Source organism: Canis lupus, chromosome X, assembly GCF_048164855.1.
Source record: "Canis lupus baileyi chromosome X, mCanLup2.hap1, whole genome shotgun sequence".
Classification (NCBI taxonomy): Eukaryota; Metazoa; Chordata; class Mammalia; order Carnivora; family Canidae; genus Canis; species Canis lupus.
Window position 1 is genome coordinate 83,423,566 of NC_132876.1, and position 19,529 is coordinate 83,443,094.

Below are 19,529 nucleotides of genomic sequence, written 5' to 3' on the forward strand. Positions count from 1 at the left end.
CGCCACCCAGGGATCCCCTGTTAAGTTTTCTAAAATCAAATGCCTCCTTAAGTTTTAGCCATAAACCTTTGCCTCTCATACTTCTTTCAGCTTTGATAATAAGGCTGCAATAGAGCCACATCAGCCCACTTTAAGAGACCGGGCAGAAAGTCGGGCCTGTGCGTGACAAGAAAGGGCGGGCCTTCTGTGTCCGAATGAGCCAATAGAAGACCAGGAGCGCCGTAAAGCGGAGCCTTGAGTGACAGACGAGTCGGGGGCTCCGCCCCATCGAAGGAACAATAGGAAGGCTGGACGGCGGTGACGTTAAGCTGTGAGAGGCAGGCGGGGTGTGCGAGTGAGAGAAGACGTTATGTCAAAAGACTTCACTTTCACCAGAGGTTTAGAAATGTGGCTTCTGCCGAGCTGTCTCCCGGGCGGTGCTTCTACCCTCGGGCCTTACCACTGCCTCCCCGCTGCCCCCCTTGGGCCCGGTTCCCACCGAACTCCCCTACCCGCCCGTCGCCACGCCTTTGCTCGGGCCCGGCCTTTGCCCATGGCCGGGAACGCCCATTCACCCGCCCGGAACAGTCGCTACATAGCCGAGCCTCACACTGCTTTCGAAGCACAAATTCCGAATACCCTGCCTCGGAAATAGCACGGGGACTTCCCGGACGCTAAAACGCAAATCTCTTCTGGCTGGAATGGGAGCCTCAGGAAGCAGTGCGAGGCCCTGGCCATTTTCCTGGCCGGCAGAGTTCCCGGCGCAGACTGAATGCCGCCATTTTTGTTACTGGTAGAGCTCGGCTTGGAGGCTGTTTCTGAGCCTGCGAAAGATAAGCTGATGCGTCATCCAGACCCACCAGGAGGGCTGGAGGAGAAAGGGAATTTTGGGCGATGTTGAGCCCATTTGTGCAAGCAGGGAGCCAAGCTCGACTTGAGAAGGAGCTTTGGGGTCCTGAGAGCAGAGCCAGGGTGAGGGGCCCGGTTGAGTGATGTGGGTCTGTGTGGTCAGTGATGGGGACATGTGGAAGGACTAATGAGGGGGTCCTTTGGACTGAATGATGTAGAGGGCAGTGATAGGGAAGGGAGTCCGTAGGACTGTGTGTGGGATATGTGATGAGTTTATGGAAGTGAGCAATGGGGTCTGCAGGGTGAATGATGGGGTTTCTAGTAAGTGAGGGAAAGGGGTTTGTGGGGGTGAATGAATGGAGTCTGGGCTGAGTGATGGAGAGTCTATCCAGTGAGCAATGGTGTCTTAGGGTGAGTGATAAGTTTTCAAGGGAGTGAGTGAAAGGGGTTTGTAAGGTGAGTGATGGAGAGTTTGTTGGGTGAATGATGGGGGGTCTGGGGGGGCAATGGGGTGGTCTTTAGGGTGAGTAATGAGAGTCTATGGGGACAGGAATGGGAGTATGTAGTGTCAATGTTGGGATTCTGTGTGGTCCATGATGGGTGGCTCTTTGAGATCAATAATACATCCATGAATAAACAAAAATCCTTGCCCTTGTGGTGGCAACATTCCAATGGAGGGGTCAGACATCCAGGCTTTAATTTGTAATTCCCTGATGACTACTTTTTCATATATGTTTTGATCTCTTAGATCCTTCTTTGTGAGGCACCTGTTCACATCTCTTGCTCATTTTTCTATTGGATGTTTGCCTTATTGATTTGTAGGGCTTGTTTTTATATATTCTGATACTACTCCTTTATCAATGATCCGTGTTTTGCAAATATTTCCTTGATTTTTGGCTTCTCTTTTCCTTGTGTCTTTGAATATTAAGGTTTTATTTATTTATTTATTTATTTATTTATTTATTTATTTATTTATTTATTTAAAAGATTTTCTTTATGTATTCATGAGAGACACACACAGGGAGAAAGGCAGAGACACAGGCAGAGGGAGAAGCAGGCTCCATGCAGGGAGCCCGACTCGGGACTCCATCCCAGGACCTGGGAATCATGCCTGAGCCAAAGGCAGACGCTCAACCACTGAGCCACCCAGGCATCCTAATATTAAGGTTTCAAGTTAACTTTGAACTGTAAAGCACGATGTAAATTTAGTTTCGTTATTCTCAAGTTAAAAATCAGACAATGTCCTTTGTAATTTAGGATGAGAATTAGTTTTTTAGGGCATTCAGAAATAAACAGAGTTGCATCTCTGAAAACTTTGATGCCATGACATCTAGGGAGGAGTTCTCTGCTTTTTGTTTTCCCACCACCCCACCCCCTGGTCACTGGCTGTGTGATCATAGAGAAGTCACTCAACCTCTTTAGGCTTCAGTTTCCTCACTGTGAAATGAGAATAATAGCAGAGTCTATCCTTTGAGGCTTGGGATGTTAAGTGAGTTAATACCTGATTATTATTTATTCACCTTGGTTTTGTAGCACTGATCTTGGATATATTTCATGGATCTTCCATGAACTCAAGGTCAGTTCTATTCATGTAATAGCCAAGAAAATAGAATAAAGGAAATTAAATGCCAAGGAATAAGATTTTGTCAGGTAGGGTTGATATCTGGAGGGCCACAAACCATTGTGATGTCTTGGGGAACAGATATTATTAAATAATTGGGAGTGTGATCTTGTGATCTGCCTCTTCTTCATTTTGTAGCTATGTTTCCATGCTATTAACTTTATTTCCATAATACTACTAAGCTTATTTCTTATTTTTTTTTTAATTTTTATTTATTTATGATAGTCACAGAGAGAGAGAGAGGCACAGAGACACAGGCAGAGGGAGAAGCAGGCTCCATGCACCGGGAGCCCGATGTGGGATTCGATCCCGGGTCTCCAGGATCGCGCCCTGGGCCAAAGGCAGGCGCCAAACCGCTGCGCCACCCAGGGATCCCTACTAAGCTTATTTCTATGGAAATTTTCAAACATTCAGCAAAATAGAGGGACTTATATAATAAACTCCCATTATGTCCATCACCCAGTCTTATCAATCATCACCCGATGGCCACTGTTGTTTCATCTAGACCAGGGGATGGAAAACTAGGCAGTGGGCCATATCTGGCCTCGTGCTGTTTTTATACAGCCGTATGCTACAAATGGTTTTCACATTTTTTAATGTTTGGAAAAAATCAGAAGAAGAATATTTTGTGACATGAAAATGATTAAAATTCAAATTATAGTGTTACTAAATGAAGTTTTTAAACAGTAGTATTAAAATTTCTTTTTTTACAGAGAGAGAGAGCAGTGGGAGTGGAGGGGCAGAGGGAGAGAGAGAAAATCTCAAGCAGGCTTCACGCTCAGTGCAGAGCCCCATGCAGGGCTTGATCTCACCACCTGTAGATCATGACCTGAGTTGAAACCGAGAGTCAGAGGCTTAACCAACTGAGCCACCCACGTGTTCCATAAATGAAGTTTTATTAGAACACAGCCAATAAACAGAATTGGCTTACGTATTGTCTGTGGCTGCTTTCAATCTCTGAGTGGTTGCAACAGAGACTGTAGGCTTCACAAATCTGAAATATTTACTATCTGTCTCTATACAGAGAAAGTTTTCCAATTCCTAATTTAGATCACCCATTTATTTCTCCCTCCCAGATTGTTTTTTCTTTGTTACTGATAACATAAAATGCACAAATATTAAGTGTATAGTTGAATGAATCTTTACATATGTAGTCCTTATTATTTTGAAAGAAATCCCAGATGTATCATGATGCAGGTGCCTGGGTGGCTCAGTGGTTGAGCGTCTGCCTTTGGCTTAGGTTGTGATCCCTAGGGCCCGGGATTGAGGTCTACATCAGGCTCCTCTCGGGGAGCCTGCTTCTCTCTCTGCCTCTCTCTCTGCCACTCTCTCTGTGTCTCTCATGAAAAAATAAAATCTTAAAAAAAGACTTCATCATGTATTTGTAAAAGATAAGGTCTTAAATGTCAATATTATTATTTGAGGTAAAATATTTAACAATAGTAACGTCAGATCATCACTGGTTAAATTTCCTTTTTTTTTTGGTTACATTTCTTTTCTTTTTTTTTTTTATAATAGTTTCTTTTTTTTTAAAATTTTTATTTATTTATGATAGTCACACACACAGAGAGAGAGAGAGAGAGGCAGAGACACAGGCAGAGGGAGGAGCAGGCTCCATGCACCGGGAGCCCGATGTGGGATTCGATCCCGGGTCTCCAGGATCGCGCCCTGGGCCAAAGACAGGCGCTAAACCGCTGCGCCACCTAGGGATCCCTTTGGTTACATTTCTTAATATCAAATATCTAGTCAGGGTTCGAACTTTAATGATTATCTCAAAGATTTTTATATCTGTTCAAATTAAGATCTAGACAAGGTCCATACTTTACAGTTGGTTGTTGTATCTTTTGAGCCTCTTAATTGTCTTTGGTGTTACTTTAAATGGTCACCTGCCTTTCTATCTCTTGGAGGTTCCATAAATTATTTTCTCAGTCCTCAGCGATTGGGCATTTTGAGAATATTTTCAGAATTACGGTGTTAAAGACAAAGCTGTGATGAAAGTTCCTTCAGTTAAATCTCTGCACAATCCATGATTATTACCTTAGAATAAAGTTCTAGAAATGGAATTGCTGGTCAGATGATAAACACAAGTTAGCAATAAATTAACAAGCAACACATTCTACATTCAGCCATTGAAGAGTAGTTAACCCAGCTTGGTCTCTGAAGACTCTTCTGTACCCCACTGCACCCCCAATTGCTTTCCAAAGACAAACAGAAAATGACTGAGTCCCAGGTAAGTTGTTTGTTTCCCACTTGGTTTTCCCATAGTAAAATGAGAAAGGGCAATACATTGGCAATAAGAATTAGAGAAATCTAGACAGAATAGAAGATCAAGATGCAGGTAAAGTTGCTGTTAAGATACATAGATTATCTGGCCTTGCTTCATATAAACTGAGCTAAACATTTTACCTTTGAGCTTCCTGGCAGCCACAGTGAAAATGGCAAAAGGGATATATCAGATGGTTTGCATTCTTCATCAAGAGAAATCACTTTATCAGTCTAGCTCTTCAGCAGGTCAAGATTTCTGGGACTTTAGCTTAAGAAATTTGATTGTTGAGTTTTCCTAAAGGCCAGTGTGGTATTATCGGTAGTTGTTTCAAAGAGGCTATTTTTAGTTAAAATTTTCTGGCAGAGGCTTAGAGGGTAGGTGGTTTCCTGGTTTTCCATGGCCCCTTTGTTATCATCTCATAGTTTGTGGGATCATGCTCCAACGCAAGGCCAGTTTCCTTCTTTGCTCTTCCATTTTATGTCTTTTTATCCCCTCTTTGCAAGGGTAATTTATACATGGTGCAAAGAATGTAAATAATATTGCAAAGTAAAACTTAAAAAGTAAGGGAAATATCTCTGTAATCTAACTTCTGCCCTCTCCTCTGGCATAACTAGTATTATGTAGTTTGGGGATGCTCTTTCCAGATACATATAACCTCTGTGTATATAGATATATATGTATAAATGTGTGCTAGTGATTTTATTATTTTCATGTATTTTTCTTTACCATACACACTATATATTCTGTAACTTAAAAAGAATGTATTGCTAAAACATTTCCAGGCACCTGGGTGGCTCAGTAGGTTAAGTGTCTGCCTTTGACCTAGGTCATGATCCCAGGGTCCTGGGATCTAGCCTCACATTGGGCTCCCTGCTCAGCAGGGAGTCTGCTTCTTTTTCTCCCTCTGCCTGTTGATCCTCCTGCTCTCTCTCTCTCTCTCTCTGTGTCAAATAAATAAAAATCTTCAAAAAAATTCCAATACATATAGTTTTTACATTTTATTATGGGAAATTTCAATTTTGAACATACACAAACGTAGATTTTTGTGAACGTCTTTGTGCTTATCACCCAGTTGCAAATATTATTAACTGGTGGCCAATCTTGTTATATCTATGGTTAATCTTCACCCATTTCTGTCATCTCCTCCTCATCATTATCATCAAGCCAGTCTTTTTTTTGAAGGTTGAACTGTTATTCAGCAAGGTTCAAACAATTGTATGCTAATTTCCACATCTAGATTGCACAAAAAATGACTTGAAAATTTCCTTTTGGTATCCCTGAAGAACTGGATTCCTGTTATATAGGCTTTGTTCTTTCTTTAGACCTACAAAAATATATGTACAATTGACTTCAACAAGTGATTTATTCCCCTTTCCCATATTTAGAAATCCCTATGATCCCTCAGACAGTTCCTTCTGGAGCAAGCCTCCTCCTTTTCCCCAGCCAGCCCCAGTGGGTTCACCTAAGCCAGTCTTTTTTTTTTTAAGATTTTATTTATTCATTTATGAGAGAGAGAGAGAGAGAGAGAGAGAGAGGCAGAGACACAGGCAGAGGGAGAAGCAGGCTCCCTGCAGGGAGCCCGATGTGGGACTCGATCCCCGGATTCCAGGATCACGCCCTGGGCTGAAGGCAGGCGCTAAACCGCTGAGCCACCCGGGGATCCCCCTAAGCCAGTCTTCTATTAATATTTTGTTGAGGATTTTTACTACCATGTTCCATGAGACATATTGGTCTGTACTTTTTCTTGTATTCTTGTTTATGTTTTGGAATCACAGTTATGTTGACTTTATTTAACAAGCTGGGGATCCCTGGGTGGCGCAGCGGTTTGGCACCTGCCTTTGGCCCAGGGCGCGATCCTGGAGACCCGGGATCGAATCCCGCGTCAGGCTCCCAGTGCATGGAGCCTGCTTCTCTCTCTGCCTGTGTCTCTGCCTCTCTCTCTCTCTGTGTGTGACTATCATAAGTAAATAAAAATAAAAAAAAAATTCTAAAAAAAAAAAAAAACAAGTTGGGGAGTATTCTCTGAAAGAGTTTGGGTAAGATTAGTATTATTTCTGTCTTGAATATTTGGAAGAGTTCTCCAGTGAAGTCATCAGGGTGTGGAGTTTTCTTTGTGAGTAGGTTTTTAAATATGAATTTGACTTACTGAAAATATTTAGTACCATTAAGATTTTCGGTTTCTTTGTATATTGCTTTTGTTAAGTTGTGATTTTCAAGTAATTTGTCCAGTTTGTCTAAGTCAGGGGTCAGCAAACTTTTTCTGCAGAAGGCCAGATAGAAATATTTTAGGCATGTAGGCCATATGGTCTCTATTGCAACTACTCAGCTCTGTTTTTGTAGGTTGAAAGCAGCTGTAGACAATATGCAAACCAATGAGCATGGCTGTAATCCAACAAAATTTGAATATAATTTTCACATGCCACAAAATATTCTCCTTTGGCTTTTTTCTTCAACCATGTAAAAGTGTAAATACCATTCTTAGCTCTCTGGGCCATATTTGGCCTGCGTGTTATACTCTGCTGTCCTAAGATCTGTATTGTCAAATTTCTTGTCATAAAATTGTTCCTAGCATCCTTTTACTATATTCTTTTAATGTTTGTAGGATACCAGCCCCTTGTTGATGGGCTCTTTTATTGTTCTGTTTTTTTCTTTGATGTCTAACAGTAATAAGAATAAGAATAATTACAGCTACTGTTTATTGAATGCTTACTTTGTGCCCGGCACCATTATAATACGTTATAATGGAATTACTTTGTGCTGGATACTATTATTATCGCTGTTTTTCAGAGAAAAAAGCAGGGGCATGGCTAGTACATAGGTTAGCCAGGACTCTAAAGCAGGAAAGTCACAAATAAAGGAACAACCTTATCAAATATTTATGTAGACCAAATTCTTGGACATGACTGTGCTAGATCAGAGAGCAAAGCCTGTTTAAAATTTAAAGGATGTTTCTCAAATTGTATTTTGATATTATATAATTAGCTTCTACATGTGGCTATAAATCATTTACAAGGAGGCCCATTTCCCAATATTTTTCTTACTACTAAATAGCATCGGTGTTTTTCATTCTTACTATTTTTATGGTTGAACATTGTATCTTATTTTCATTTGCTTTTCATTAATGATTAAATGAAATTCGGCATTTTCCCCACATATTTGCCATTTAAAAATTTCTCTGTCAATCTCCCTTTTTGTCAGTCTTTTGCTTATTGCTTTCTATGAGCTTTTTTATATGAGTGATATGAATTTTGAAGTGCACATTACAAACTTTTCTTTTTTGGCTATTTGTCACTCAGTCTTGTTGGCTGTGTCCTCTCACTAGAATATGAGATGCTTGAGGGGAGATATTTTTGCCAGATTTCTTTTTTGCTGTATCCCTAGTTCCTAGAATAATGCCTGATATTCAGTGGGGTCTCAATAACTGCTTGCTGAATAGATGAATTTTTTTTCACCTAACAGTGTATTTTAGAGATTGTTACATATCATTCCTTGTTGCTTTTTATGGTTGTTAATGGTATTCCCTTATGGGGATTGAAGCATAATTTATCCAATCCCCCATAAGGTTGCCTTCATTATTTTGCAATTATAAACAGTACTGTAGTGAAATGACTTCACATATGCTGTTTTGCTCACATATATGAGTATATGTGTTGAATAATTTCTAGAAATGGATTGCTGATCAGATAGTATATACATTTAAATTTGATGGATATTGTCAAATAAATTGCCTTCAAAATATATTGTACCAGTGTATACCCATAATTTGAGTGTGTTCCTTTTTTGATATCTTTACCAACTTCATGACTTCTTAAACTCTAATCTTTGATAATATGTAAGAAAAATATGATGTTTGTTTGTTTTCATTTACATCTCTCTTCACATGAATGAAGTTGAACATCATTTTTCATGTTTAAAAGCCATTTGCATTTCCTTCTCTGTGAATTGATGGTCATGTCCTCTGCTTATTTTTGATTTATTTATTTTTTAAAGATTTTATTTATTTATTCATGAGAGACACAGAGAGAAAGAGAGGCAGAGACACAGGCAGAGGGAGAAGCAGGCTCCATGCAGGGAGCCCGATGTGGGAATCCATCCTGGGTCTCCAGGATCATGCCCTGGGCTGAAGGCAGGCACTAAACCGCTGAGCCACCCGGGTTGCTCCTCTGATTATTTTTTAAAAGGTTAAGTTGTTGGTCTTTTTCTTCTTGCTTTTTAGGAGTTCTATAAATTGAAGAAATTAGCTTTTTGTCCATTTTATGTGTTGTGCACATATATACTCCCCAGTTAGTTGCTTGCCCTTTGAGTTTGTTTATATTTTGCTATGCAATACATAAAGTAATCAAATTTACCGGTATTTTCCTTTGTAGCATCTGGATTTGTACCATGCCTAGTGAGAAGAGTTTTCTCCACTTTGAAATTATTTTTAAAAACTCTCTTGTCTTTGTTTTATGACTTCTTTTTTTTGTTTAAAATTTTGTTATATCTCAAATTTATTTTTTTGGATAGTGTGAAATAAGGAGTCCAACTTTACTTTTTTTTCTGATAGCTACCCAGTTTTGAATAATCTGTCTTTTCTGGACTTATTTAGTTATAAATTTTATTTTTAAGTAATCTCTATACCCAGCTTGGGGCTCAGATTCACAAACCCGAGATCAAGTCACATGCTCCAGGGATACCTGGGTGGCTCAGTGGTTGAGTGTTTGCCTTTGGTTCAGGTCGTGATCTCGGGATCCTGGGATCAAGTCCCACATTGGCCTCCCTTTGGGGAGCCTGCTTCTCCCTCTGCCTGTGTCTCGGCCTCTCTCTCTGTGTCTCTCATGAATAAATAAATAAACTCTTTAAAAAAAGAGTCACATGCTCCATTGACTGACCAGCCAGGCACCTCAACACTTATTTAAAATACTGCTTTAGGGATGCCTGGGTGGCTCAGTGCTTGAGCGTCTGCCTTTGGCTCAGGGCATGATCCTGGAGTCTCAGGATCGAGTCCCACACTGAGCTTCTTGCATGGAGCCTGCTTCTTCCTCTGCCTGCATCTCTGTCTTTCTGTGTCTCTCACATTTTCATTTTTAAAATGAAATCTTTTAAAAAATACCTCTTTATTATATATTAAATTTCTCATTTATTTACATCTAGTTTTAGACTGTTCATTCTGTTCCACTAGCTATTCTTGCTAATGGCAGAATTTTACAGTTTTTCTCATTAATAGCTACACAAAATGCTAATTAGGTATCCTACATGTATTAGTGTGATAAAAATGATCAGAATGAGCAGATTGTATAGGAATGTGCTGTTATAGGAACTAGTGACATATGAGGATGTGGCTGTAGACTTCACCCAGGAAGAGTGGCAGCACCTGGACCCTGCTCAGAAGACCCTACATAGAGATGTGATGCTGGAGATCTACAGCCACCTGGTCTCTGTGGGTAAGGACAAATTCTCCATGTAGCAATGAAGCAAATCCTCCTCATCCTTCTGAGCTTTCAAGGCCATGACCTTTATGATTTTCCATTAATAGGGTCCTTTCTTTTATAGTTTATATTTTATGTTTATATTTTTGGTATATCTGGAATTTATTTTTGTGAGTTAAGGATCCATCTTTCCTGGGAGGCCCCTGAGACTGCTTCTTTTCTTCATGAATTTCTGAGCTGCCAAGGCCAAGACCATTATAATTTTCCCTTAACAGGGTGTTCTGGTATAAAACCAGGTATAATCTTCAAGTTGGAACATGAAGAGGACCCATGGATCAAAAAGAGTGAGTTGTCAAGGTGGATTCACTCAGGTAATTGAGAATTGGGTAGATGGCTGAGAGGGTATTTTCTTTATCTCTGACATCTTTGGCCTCCTTTCTTCCTTAAAATTCATTAGGCCTTCTTTATAACATCCATCCTACATCAGCACTTTCCTAGCATTTCTATTTGTTGTTTCCTTTTTTGGTTTCTATTTGATTTTATCTTTTCTTTTTTCAGACAGGGAGGAAAGCTTTGACTCTTCCCAGCAGGTCATTTCTGAAGAACTTTTGTTTCAAAAGGAGATAATGGAAACATCCCCAAAGGATAATTCATTGTACTCTCTCTTAAAAGTCTGGCATATTGATGGTCAGATAGATAGATATCAAGGAAACCAAGACAGAGTTTTGAAGCAGATCACAGTCATTAGCCGTGAAACAGTGGCCAGGGAGAAAGGCCCCAAGTGTAATACGTTTGGAAAAATTTTTGGTGGCTGCATAGACCTTGATCCTTCATGTAAAAAACTCCATGATTTTGATTCATGTGAAAAGAGCTTGGAATCTAATTTAGACTCGCTGACATGCAGTAGGAGCTATGCAAGAAAGAACCCCATTGAGATATTTGGATGTGGGACATCACCTAGCTATAGTGATTCCTGTTCTGTGCCTGAGAAAATTTACACGGGCATGAAACCCTGTGGACATAGTCAATGTGAAAAAGTCGTCAATCATAAACAAGTCCATATTCAGTATAAGAAAGGTCAAGCAGGTAAGAAACCCAATGTTTGTAGTGAGTGTGGGAAAGGCTTTATTAAGAAGTCACAGCTTATTATACATCAAAGAATTCATACTGGAGAGAAACCCTATGTGTGTGGAGATTGTGGAAAAGCCTTCAGCGAGAAATCACACCTCATTGTGCATCAGAGGATTCATACTGGGGAGAAACCTTATGAATGTACTGAGTGTGGGAGGACTTTCTCCCAGAAGTCACCCTTCATCGTTCATCAGAGAGTCCACACTGGAGAGAAACCCTATGAATGTTTTGAGTGTCAAAAAGCCTTCTCTCAGAAGTCACACCTCATTATACATCAGCGAGTTCATGCTAGAGAGAAGCCCTTTGAATGCAGTGAATGTGGAAAAGCCTTCTGTGAGAAGTCTCACCTTTTTATACACCAGATAACTCATACTGGGGAGAGACCCTATGAATGTACCGAATGTGGGAAAACCTTCCCTCGGAAAACACAACTCATCATCCATCGAAGAACACATACTGGAGAGAAACCCTATAAGTGTAGTGAATGTGGAAAAACCTTTTGCCAGCAGTCTCACCTCATAGGGCATCAAAGAATCCATACAGGAGAGAAACCTTATGTATGTACTGACTGTGGAAAAGCCTTTTCCCAAAAGTCACACCTTACTGGACATCAAAGGCTTCATACAGGAGAGAAACCTTATATATGTACAGAATGTGGAAAAGCCTTCTCTCAGAAATCACCTCTTGTTATACACCAGAGAATTCATACAGGGGAAAAACCCTATGAGTGTAGGGACTGTGGCAAAACCTTCTCCCAGAAATCGCCCCTCATTATTCATCAGAGAATTCATACAGGGGAGAAACCCTATGAGTGTATGGAATGTGGAAGGGCCTTTTCCCTGAAATCACACCTCATTATACATCAGAGAGCTCATGCTGGAGAGAAACCATATGAATGTAGTGAGTGTGGAAAGGTCTTCTGGGAGAAGTCTCCACTAGTTGTACATCAAAGAGCTCATACAAGGGAGAAACCCTCTGAATCTGCTGAATACGGGATGGCCTTTTCTCGGAAATCACAGATGATCACATATGAGAGAACACACATGAGGGAGAAACCCTCCAAATGCAGTGAATGTGGGAAGGTATTCTGCCAGCATATACACCTCACTAGACAACAGAATCCACATAGGAGAGAAACCTCCTCTATGTACTGATTGTGAGAAGGGCCTTCCCAAAAGGCAGATCTCACTGTGCATGAAAAATCTCACACTGAACAGAAATCCTACGGATATGTTGGTCATGAAAAAAATGCGGCACCTCCTTAACTGTAGAACAGACAGATCTGTTCCTAAGTGTTTTTTTTTTTTTTAGAGATTTTGTTTATTTATTTATTTGAGCAGGGGTGAGGAGCAGAAGGAGAGGGACAAGCTGTCTCTGTGCTGAGCTTGGAGCCTGATGAGGAACTAGATGTCAGGTGTCTGAGATCATGACCTGAGCCGAAATCAAGAGTCGGATGCTTAACTGACTATGCCACCCAGGTACCCCATTCCTGAATATTTCTGATTACCCCTCCACAGAATGATCTGATCTGGCTCTCAGAATATTTTAAACACTCTAAATATGGAATGCATTTGCTCACCCTCAAAGTATCCCATCTCCTCTCACAGAATAAAATGTATCTGGAAGAATTAGCACTGTTTTGGTGTTATTTGGTCCTTGAAGGTCCTTTGTAGAACTCTCCTTGAATTTACTTGGGTATGGTACATTATTTGAAGGCAATCTCATTGTCATCTTTCTGTATTTCTTTCATCATATTTTCCCTCTCTAGATTACATATGTATTTATGTTGATATATCTGTCAATATATAGATATAGATATATGAATCCCTGTAATTTTCATAAAAGTCATCCATTTTCTCAAAATTCTTAATATATTTGTGATATTTTAAGCATAGTTATTTCATATGATTCATTTAATTTTCTCTACATATGTAGTTATTTCTCCACTATCATTTTTCATAGAGGCTATTTGTGACTTCTTTTTCTTCAATTAGGTAAACTAATACTAATGTTTTATTTATTTTATGCCCTCCCACCCAAAGACCAGTTCTTGCACTAATATATTTTTTTAATTTTCTGATCGATTCATTTGTACTTTTGTTTCATTAATGTCCTTCTATTTTCTTTCCTCTTTTTCTATCTTCTTTTTTTAAAATTATTTATTTATTTATGATAGGCACACAGAGAGAGAGAGAGAGAGAGGCAGAGACACAGGCAGAGGGAGAAGCAGGCTCCATGCACCGGGAGCCCGACATGGGACTTGATCCCAAGTCTCCAGGATCGCGCCCTGGGCCAAAGGCAGGCGCCAAACCGCTGCGCCACCCAGGGATCCCTCTTTTTCTATCTTCTTTAGTAAAATGTGTGAGTCAATTAATCTCATTCTTTCTGGTTTGTTTATACATGTATTTTGGGCTGGTATTAATCTGAGGACTACTTTAGCCATTTTTGGTTCAATCTTAGAGTATTCTGTGTTTTGGTAGGTTAAGTCCTACTGTTTAACCCAATTTTGTTTGTGGATAAAACAGATCTATTTAGTTGTAGGCCTCCTAGCATATTGCCTGTTGTGCATCCTGTTTCCATTGCTTTTATGTCTTAATCTTTCATCATGTGTTCTACTTTCTTTTCTACTGTCTTGAATGTGTTATTTGTGTTCCAGAGCATAGCAAAGAGAGGGACACTTTACATATATCCTCTGTTGATAAATGCTTAAACGCTGTGGAGGAAGGTAAAGCAAAATAGGAGAACAAGGAGTGGCTTGTGGGTTCTGGGTGGGCAGGGATGGCCTCAATATACCATTTGAGCACAGATCTAAAGGAAGTGAGGGAATGTATGTTTGAAAGACAGCATGCCAAACAGAGGGAACAGGAAGTATAAAGGCCCTGAGGCAGAGGCATACCTGCCATCATGCAGCCTGAAATTACATCCCCAATGTATTCCAAATATGCCTCAAGGATTAAATGGTTCCAGGTTATAGTGACCCCAGGTCACTGAAAGAAATAAATGTAAATTCACTCTACTATAAGCCACCTTTCAACCCGTAGATAAAATTCCAAGATATGAGAGCCAACAGTGGAAAAAATAATCACAAAACACACAAGTAAAGAGGACAATATTAGTAAGATCCATAAGAAGCAACAAACAGAATCAAATCCATAAAATTTCAGATATTAGAATGATCAGATATAGACTATAAAATAAGGATTTATTTATTTATTTATTTTTAAAGATTTTATTTATTTATTCATGAGACACACACACACACACACACAGAGGCAGAGACACAGGCAGAGGAAGAAGCAGGCTCCATGCAGGGAGCCCGACGTGGGACTCAACCCTGGGTCTCCAGGGTCAGGCCCTGGACCGAAGGTGACACTAAACCGCTGAGCCACCCAGGCCGCCCCAAAATAAGGAAATATTTAAAGTAACAAAAGAAGATTTATTAGTTTGCTAGGCCTGCTGTAAGAAAGTACCATAGACTAGGTGACTTAAACAAAAGAAATTTACTGTCTCACAGTTCTGGAGGCTAGAAGTCCAAAGTCAAGGTGTTGCCAAGTTTGGTTCCTTCTGAGGGCTATTAGGGAAAAATAAGTCCCAAGCCTCTCTCCTTGGTTATAGATGGACATCTTCTCCCTATGCCACATTGTCTTCCCTTTCTGTTTGTTTCTGTGCCCAATTTCCCTTTTTTATAAGGACAGTAGTAATACTGGATTAGGGCCCAACTTAATGAACTGATCTTGATTACCTCTGTAAAGTACCTATTCCAAATAACATCACATTTTAAGGTATTGGGGGTTAGGACTTCAACATATGAATTTTTTTGGGGAAACAATTTAACCTGTAAAACAAGAATGAAACACATAAGCAAAGAATAAGAGAATCCAAAATGACTAAGCAGATTTTTAAGACTCTAACAGAATTTCTAGAAATGACAAATATAACATTTGAAAATAAATACTTAATAGGCAGGTTTAGGAGCAGATGAAGCTTTGCTGAACATAGAATTCATGAACTAGAGGAATGATCTGAAAGATCATTTGGCAGGACCAAATGCCAAGGCCATGGAAATTCTAAAGACATTAAGAGGTAGGGTGATAGAATAAGCAGGATAGTGTATATCTTAATCAGAATCTTATAGAAGATGAGAGATAAAATGCAGTGGCAATATTTTAAAAAGATAATAGCTGAGAGTTTTCCAAAAGTGAGAAGAAGACATCAACCCATCATAACAATGAAACTCTCAGGTAGCATCCTGGCAGCAAAAATGGAAGCCAGAAGATAGTGGATTTATTTATTTTTAAGATTTTATTTATTTATTCGTGAGAGATGCAGAGAGAGAGAGAGAGGCAGAGACACAGGCAGAGGAAAAAGCAGGCTTTTTGCAGGGAGCCTGATGCAGACTCGATCCCCAGAACCTGGGATCACGCCCAGAGCTGAAGGCAGATGCTCAACCGCTGAGCCACCCAGGCATCCCTGAAGATAATGGATTTATATCTTCAATATGCTGAGAGGAAAGAACTGTCAATATGAAATTATATATCTAGCAAAAATATCTTTCAAGAGCAAGGTGAAAATTAAGACATTTTCAGACAAATCAACATTAGGTGAACTTGCCACCAGTATACCCTCACTATGGGTATCTTAAAAGATGTATCTCAAAGAGAAACTGATGCCAAATAATGATCTGAGATACACGAATGATGAGCAAAAAAAAGTGATAAAGATGTGGGTAAGTTTGAATGAACACTAACTACAAAAATTCAGTAATGATAAATCATGGGTATAGGAACAAGACAGAAACAAAATGTTCATGTGAAACTTAGTAGGAAATATATTGACTAAACTTAGACTATAGTAAGTTAAAATGCATGCTGAAATTTCTAAGGTAACCACTAAAATAGTAGAAAAAGTATACAACTCCAAACTAATACAGTAAAAAAGGAATGGTGTATTATTTTCCTATTGCTGTTGTAACAAATTATCACAAACTTTGCAGCTTAAAACAACTTAGATTTATCTCATGGTAAGTCATAAGTCTAACACAGGTCTCACTAGGCTAACTCAAAGTGTTGACAAGGCTACATTCATTTCTAAGCTTTCAGAGAGAATTTATTTACTTGCCTTTTCCAGCTTCTGAAGGCTGTCTGAATTCTTTGGCTCATGACCTCCTTCCTCCATCTTCAAAGCCAGCAGTGTTACAGCTCTCTTACTCTTCCTACATTGTCACATCTCTCTCTGACTATAACTGGGGAAGGTTTTCCACTTCTAAACACTTATGTAATTAGATTAGGCCCACCTTCCTAATCCAAGATAATTCCCCCATCTCAAGGTCCCTAACCTTAATCATATCTGCAAAGACTCCTATTCCATGTAAGGTAACATATTCACAGGTTCTGAGCATTATGGCATAGGCAGTTTTGGTGGTCATTATCCTGCTTATCACAGGTGGATTAAAAAAAAAACAACCCAAAAGAAAGCAAGAAGGGAGACAAAAAGAAATATTGAAAAATAATGTTACAAATAAAAAAACACAAAATAAGATAATAGAAATAAATACAAATATATCACCAATCATAACAAATATGAACTGTACTCACTAGTTAAAAAACAAAATTGTCAGGTTGCATGACATAAAATCTAGCTATATGCCATTTTAAGAGACATATTTAAAGTCTAAAGACATTGTCAGGTTATTTTCAGAACATTAAACAATAGCACTTGCTCTTCCTGGGCTTCTCATATTGTTGAGAGTCAGCATATATATTGTTTTTCCACAAAACATGTAGGCTTGAGTTGAGAGAGAGATAATATATGATGGTAAGGAAGTATCCATTTGTCCCTATTTTGTTGGAGTTATTTTTTTGAATCATCTCAGCATCTATGGAGATGATCATATGACTATTCATTTTGATCCATTATATAGTAAAATATATTAATAAATATGCTTATATTGAACCCTTCTTGCATTAGTGTAATAAACTTCATCTGTTCATGCTATGAACCAGAGTGCAGCAAATGCAATTTTGCTGGTATTTTAATTAGTAGTTTTGCATTGATATTTGCAAATAAATCTGATCTATAGCTTGCTTTTTTGTCCATATTTTTCAGATTTCTGTTTTACAATTATGTTGACTTCCCATAAAACCTTTAGGAGTGTCCCTCCTTTTGTTATACAAGAAATGTACCCAAAATAATATGAAGGAAACCAGGACCACATGACAAAAGATTAAAAGACAAAAGCGATGAAAACAGCCCGACCAATAGGAAATATGCTGGGAGACTTTAAGACCAAATAGATTTGTCAGGAGTACAGACAAAATCAGGGTAACCCTGTTTATTTATTAATTTTTAAAAAAGATTTTATTTATTTATTCATGAGAGATACAGCGAGAGAGAGGCAGAGACATAGGCAGAGAGAGAGAAGCAGGCTCCCTGCAGGGAGCCCGATGTGGGACTTGATTCCAGGTCTCCAAGATCACACCCTGGGCCTAAGGCAGGCTCTCAACCCCTGAGCCACCCAGGCATCCCTAACCCTATCTATTTAAAGACCAAATATATTCAGTTTGAAATATAAAATGAAGCCCAAAATATAAGAGACAATTTACAAAGATTAGAAATAGAAGGACAAATATAAAATCACACCTGACAATTGCAAACAAAAGGAAGTGAGAAAAAAGTCTTAATATCTGAAAATGTTGAGTTTAGGGCAATAAGCAAAAAAATGAGAAAATATAGACAGTTTTTCTAAAAGATTTTGTTTTTAAGTAACCTCAATACCCAATGTGGGACTCAAACTCACAACTCAGAGATCAAGAGTCACATGTTTTACTGACTAAGCCAGCCAGGCACCCTAACAGTTTTTATTTTATTTATTTTATTTTTATTATTTTTTTACCCTAACAGTTTTTAATGATGAAGCATGGAATTCAAAATGGAGATCTAAATAGAACCAGTACATATGTCTCAAATAGCACAGCGTCAACATTTATTTTTTTATTTTTATTTTTTAAAGATTTATTTATTCAGAGAGAGAGAGAGAGAGAGAGGAAGAAGCAGGCTCCATGCAGGAAGCCTGATGTGGGACTCGATCCCAGGTCTCCAGGATCACACCCCGGGCCGCAGGTGGCGCTAAACCGCTGCACCACCGGGGCTGCCCAGCTCGACATTTATAATAAAACAGAAACTATGGGGCACCTGGTGACTCAGTTCGTTAAGTGTCCCACTCTTGATTCCACATTTCCATGAGCATGGAATATTTTTCCATCTCTTTGTGTCTTCCTCAATTTCTTTCAGAAGTGTTCTATACTTTTGAGGGTATAGATCCTTTACCTCTTTGGTCAGGTTTATTCCTAGGTATCTTATGCTTTTGAATGCAATTGTAAATGGGATTGACTTCTTAATTTCTTTTTCTTCAGTCTCATTGTTAGTGTAGAGAAATGCCACTGATTTCTGGGCATTGATTTTGTATCCTGCCACACTGCCGAATTGCTGTAGGAGTTCTAGCAATCTTGGGGTTGAGTCTCTTGAGTTTTCCATGTACAGTATCATGTCATCTGCAAAGAGGGAGAGTTTGACTTCTTAAAAAAATACTGTTAAAGGAAAATCGTAAAGGTCTTTGCCTTAACAGTTCAAAAATTCATGAATAAAAGAAGCAGTTTCAGGGACATCATAATGAAGCTGCCCATTAGCCTCCCATCGAGACTGAATCCCTAACTCATACCATACACAAAAAATAAACTCCATATGTAACAGAAAGGTAAACAGTAAAAAAAAAAAAAAAATCCCAGAAACCATAAAAGTAATAAAAGACGAAAAACTCTGTTATGGGAAAAACATACGGACAGCTCTGAGGGACAGAGAAAAGGATTAGGTTAATTAAACTACAGAGGGTCGCCATTCTTACCCACAGAGACCAGGTGGTTGTAAGTCTAGCTTCACTTTCCTATTCAGCATCCTCTGAATAAGGCTCATGTTCCGCCACTTCTGCTGGGATAAGTCCACAGTTACGTCCTTAAATGTTACTGATCCCTGTTCAGCCTGAAGTGATCATTCTCATCATTTTTATCACATTTGTGTAGAATGTTTACCATGCACCTAGATTTTGCCTGTACTTTATAAGAGAAATAAAATCATGCCATCAGTATAACAGTAATTGTAACAAAATGGAGTCCAAAAAGGACCCAACTACAAATGGGAATTTAATAATATGATATACGTGGCATTCTACATCCATGGAGTAAAGATAGATTATTTAAAACCAAGTAGCAAAAAAAAAACA

General features: G+C 39.1%; 1 protein-coding gene and 1 pseudogene across 2 annotated transcripts; one reads left to right on the forward strand and one right to left on the reverse strand.

Annotated features, from left to right (window-relative positions):
* The first annotated feature begins 373 nt into the window (after positions 1 to 373).
* ZNF630 (zinc finger protein 630) lies at positions 374 to 12,885 on the forward strand. 2 transcript variants are annotated; one of them, XM_072815741.1, is made up of 5 exons: positions 374 to 951; positions 4,576 to 4,679; positions 10,012 to 10,138; positions 10,399 to 10,494; positions 10,682 to 12,543. In XM_072815741.1, the coding sequence occupies exons 2-5, from the start codon at positions 4,665 to 4,667 to the stop codon at positions 12,406 to 12,408; spliced, it is 1,965 nt and encodes a 654-aa protein (XP_072671842.1). In that variant the 5' UTR covers positions 374 to 951; positions 4,576 to 4,664; the 3' UTR covers positions 12,409 to 12,543. The 2 variants fall into 2 exon arrangements, with proteins under 2 accessions (XP_072671842.1, XP_072671840.1); XM_072815739.1 differs by lacking the exon at positions 4,576 to 4,679 and having other exon boundaries at positions 375 to 951; positions 10,682 to 12,885.
* Positions 6,112 to 6,225, reverse strand: LOC140628933 (small nucleolar RNA SNORD22; annotated as a pseudogene).
* Positions 12,886 to 19,529: the final 6,644 nt, after the last annotated feature.

What these genes read in the sequence shown, in the direction of transcription:
- ZNF630 (XM_072815739.1), top strand. Translation starts at nt 874, where the DNA reads ATGTTGAGCCCATTTGTGCAAGCAGGGAGCCAAGCTCGACTTGAGAAG. An exon ending in GTCCTGAGAGCAGAGCCAGG is followed by an intron (nt 952 to 10,011) that starts GTGAGGGGCCCG and finishes GTGCTGTTATAG; the next exon opens with GAACTAGTGACATATGAGGA. An exon ending in GTCAAGGTGGATTCACTCAG is followed by an intron (nt 10,495 to 10,681) that starts GTAATTGAGAAT and finishes TTCTTTTTTCAG; the next exon opens with ACAGGGAGGAAAGCTTTGAC.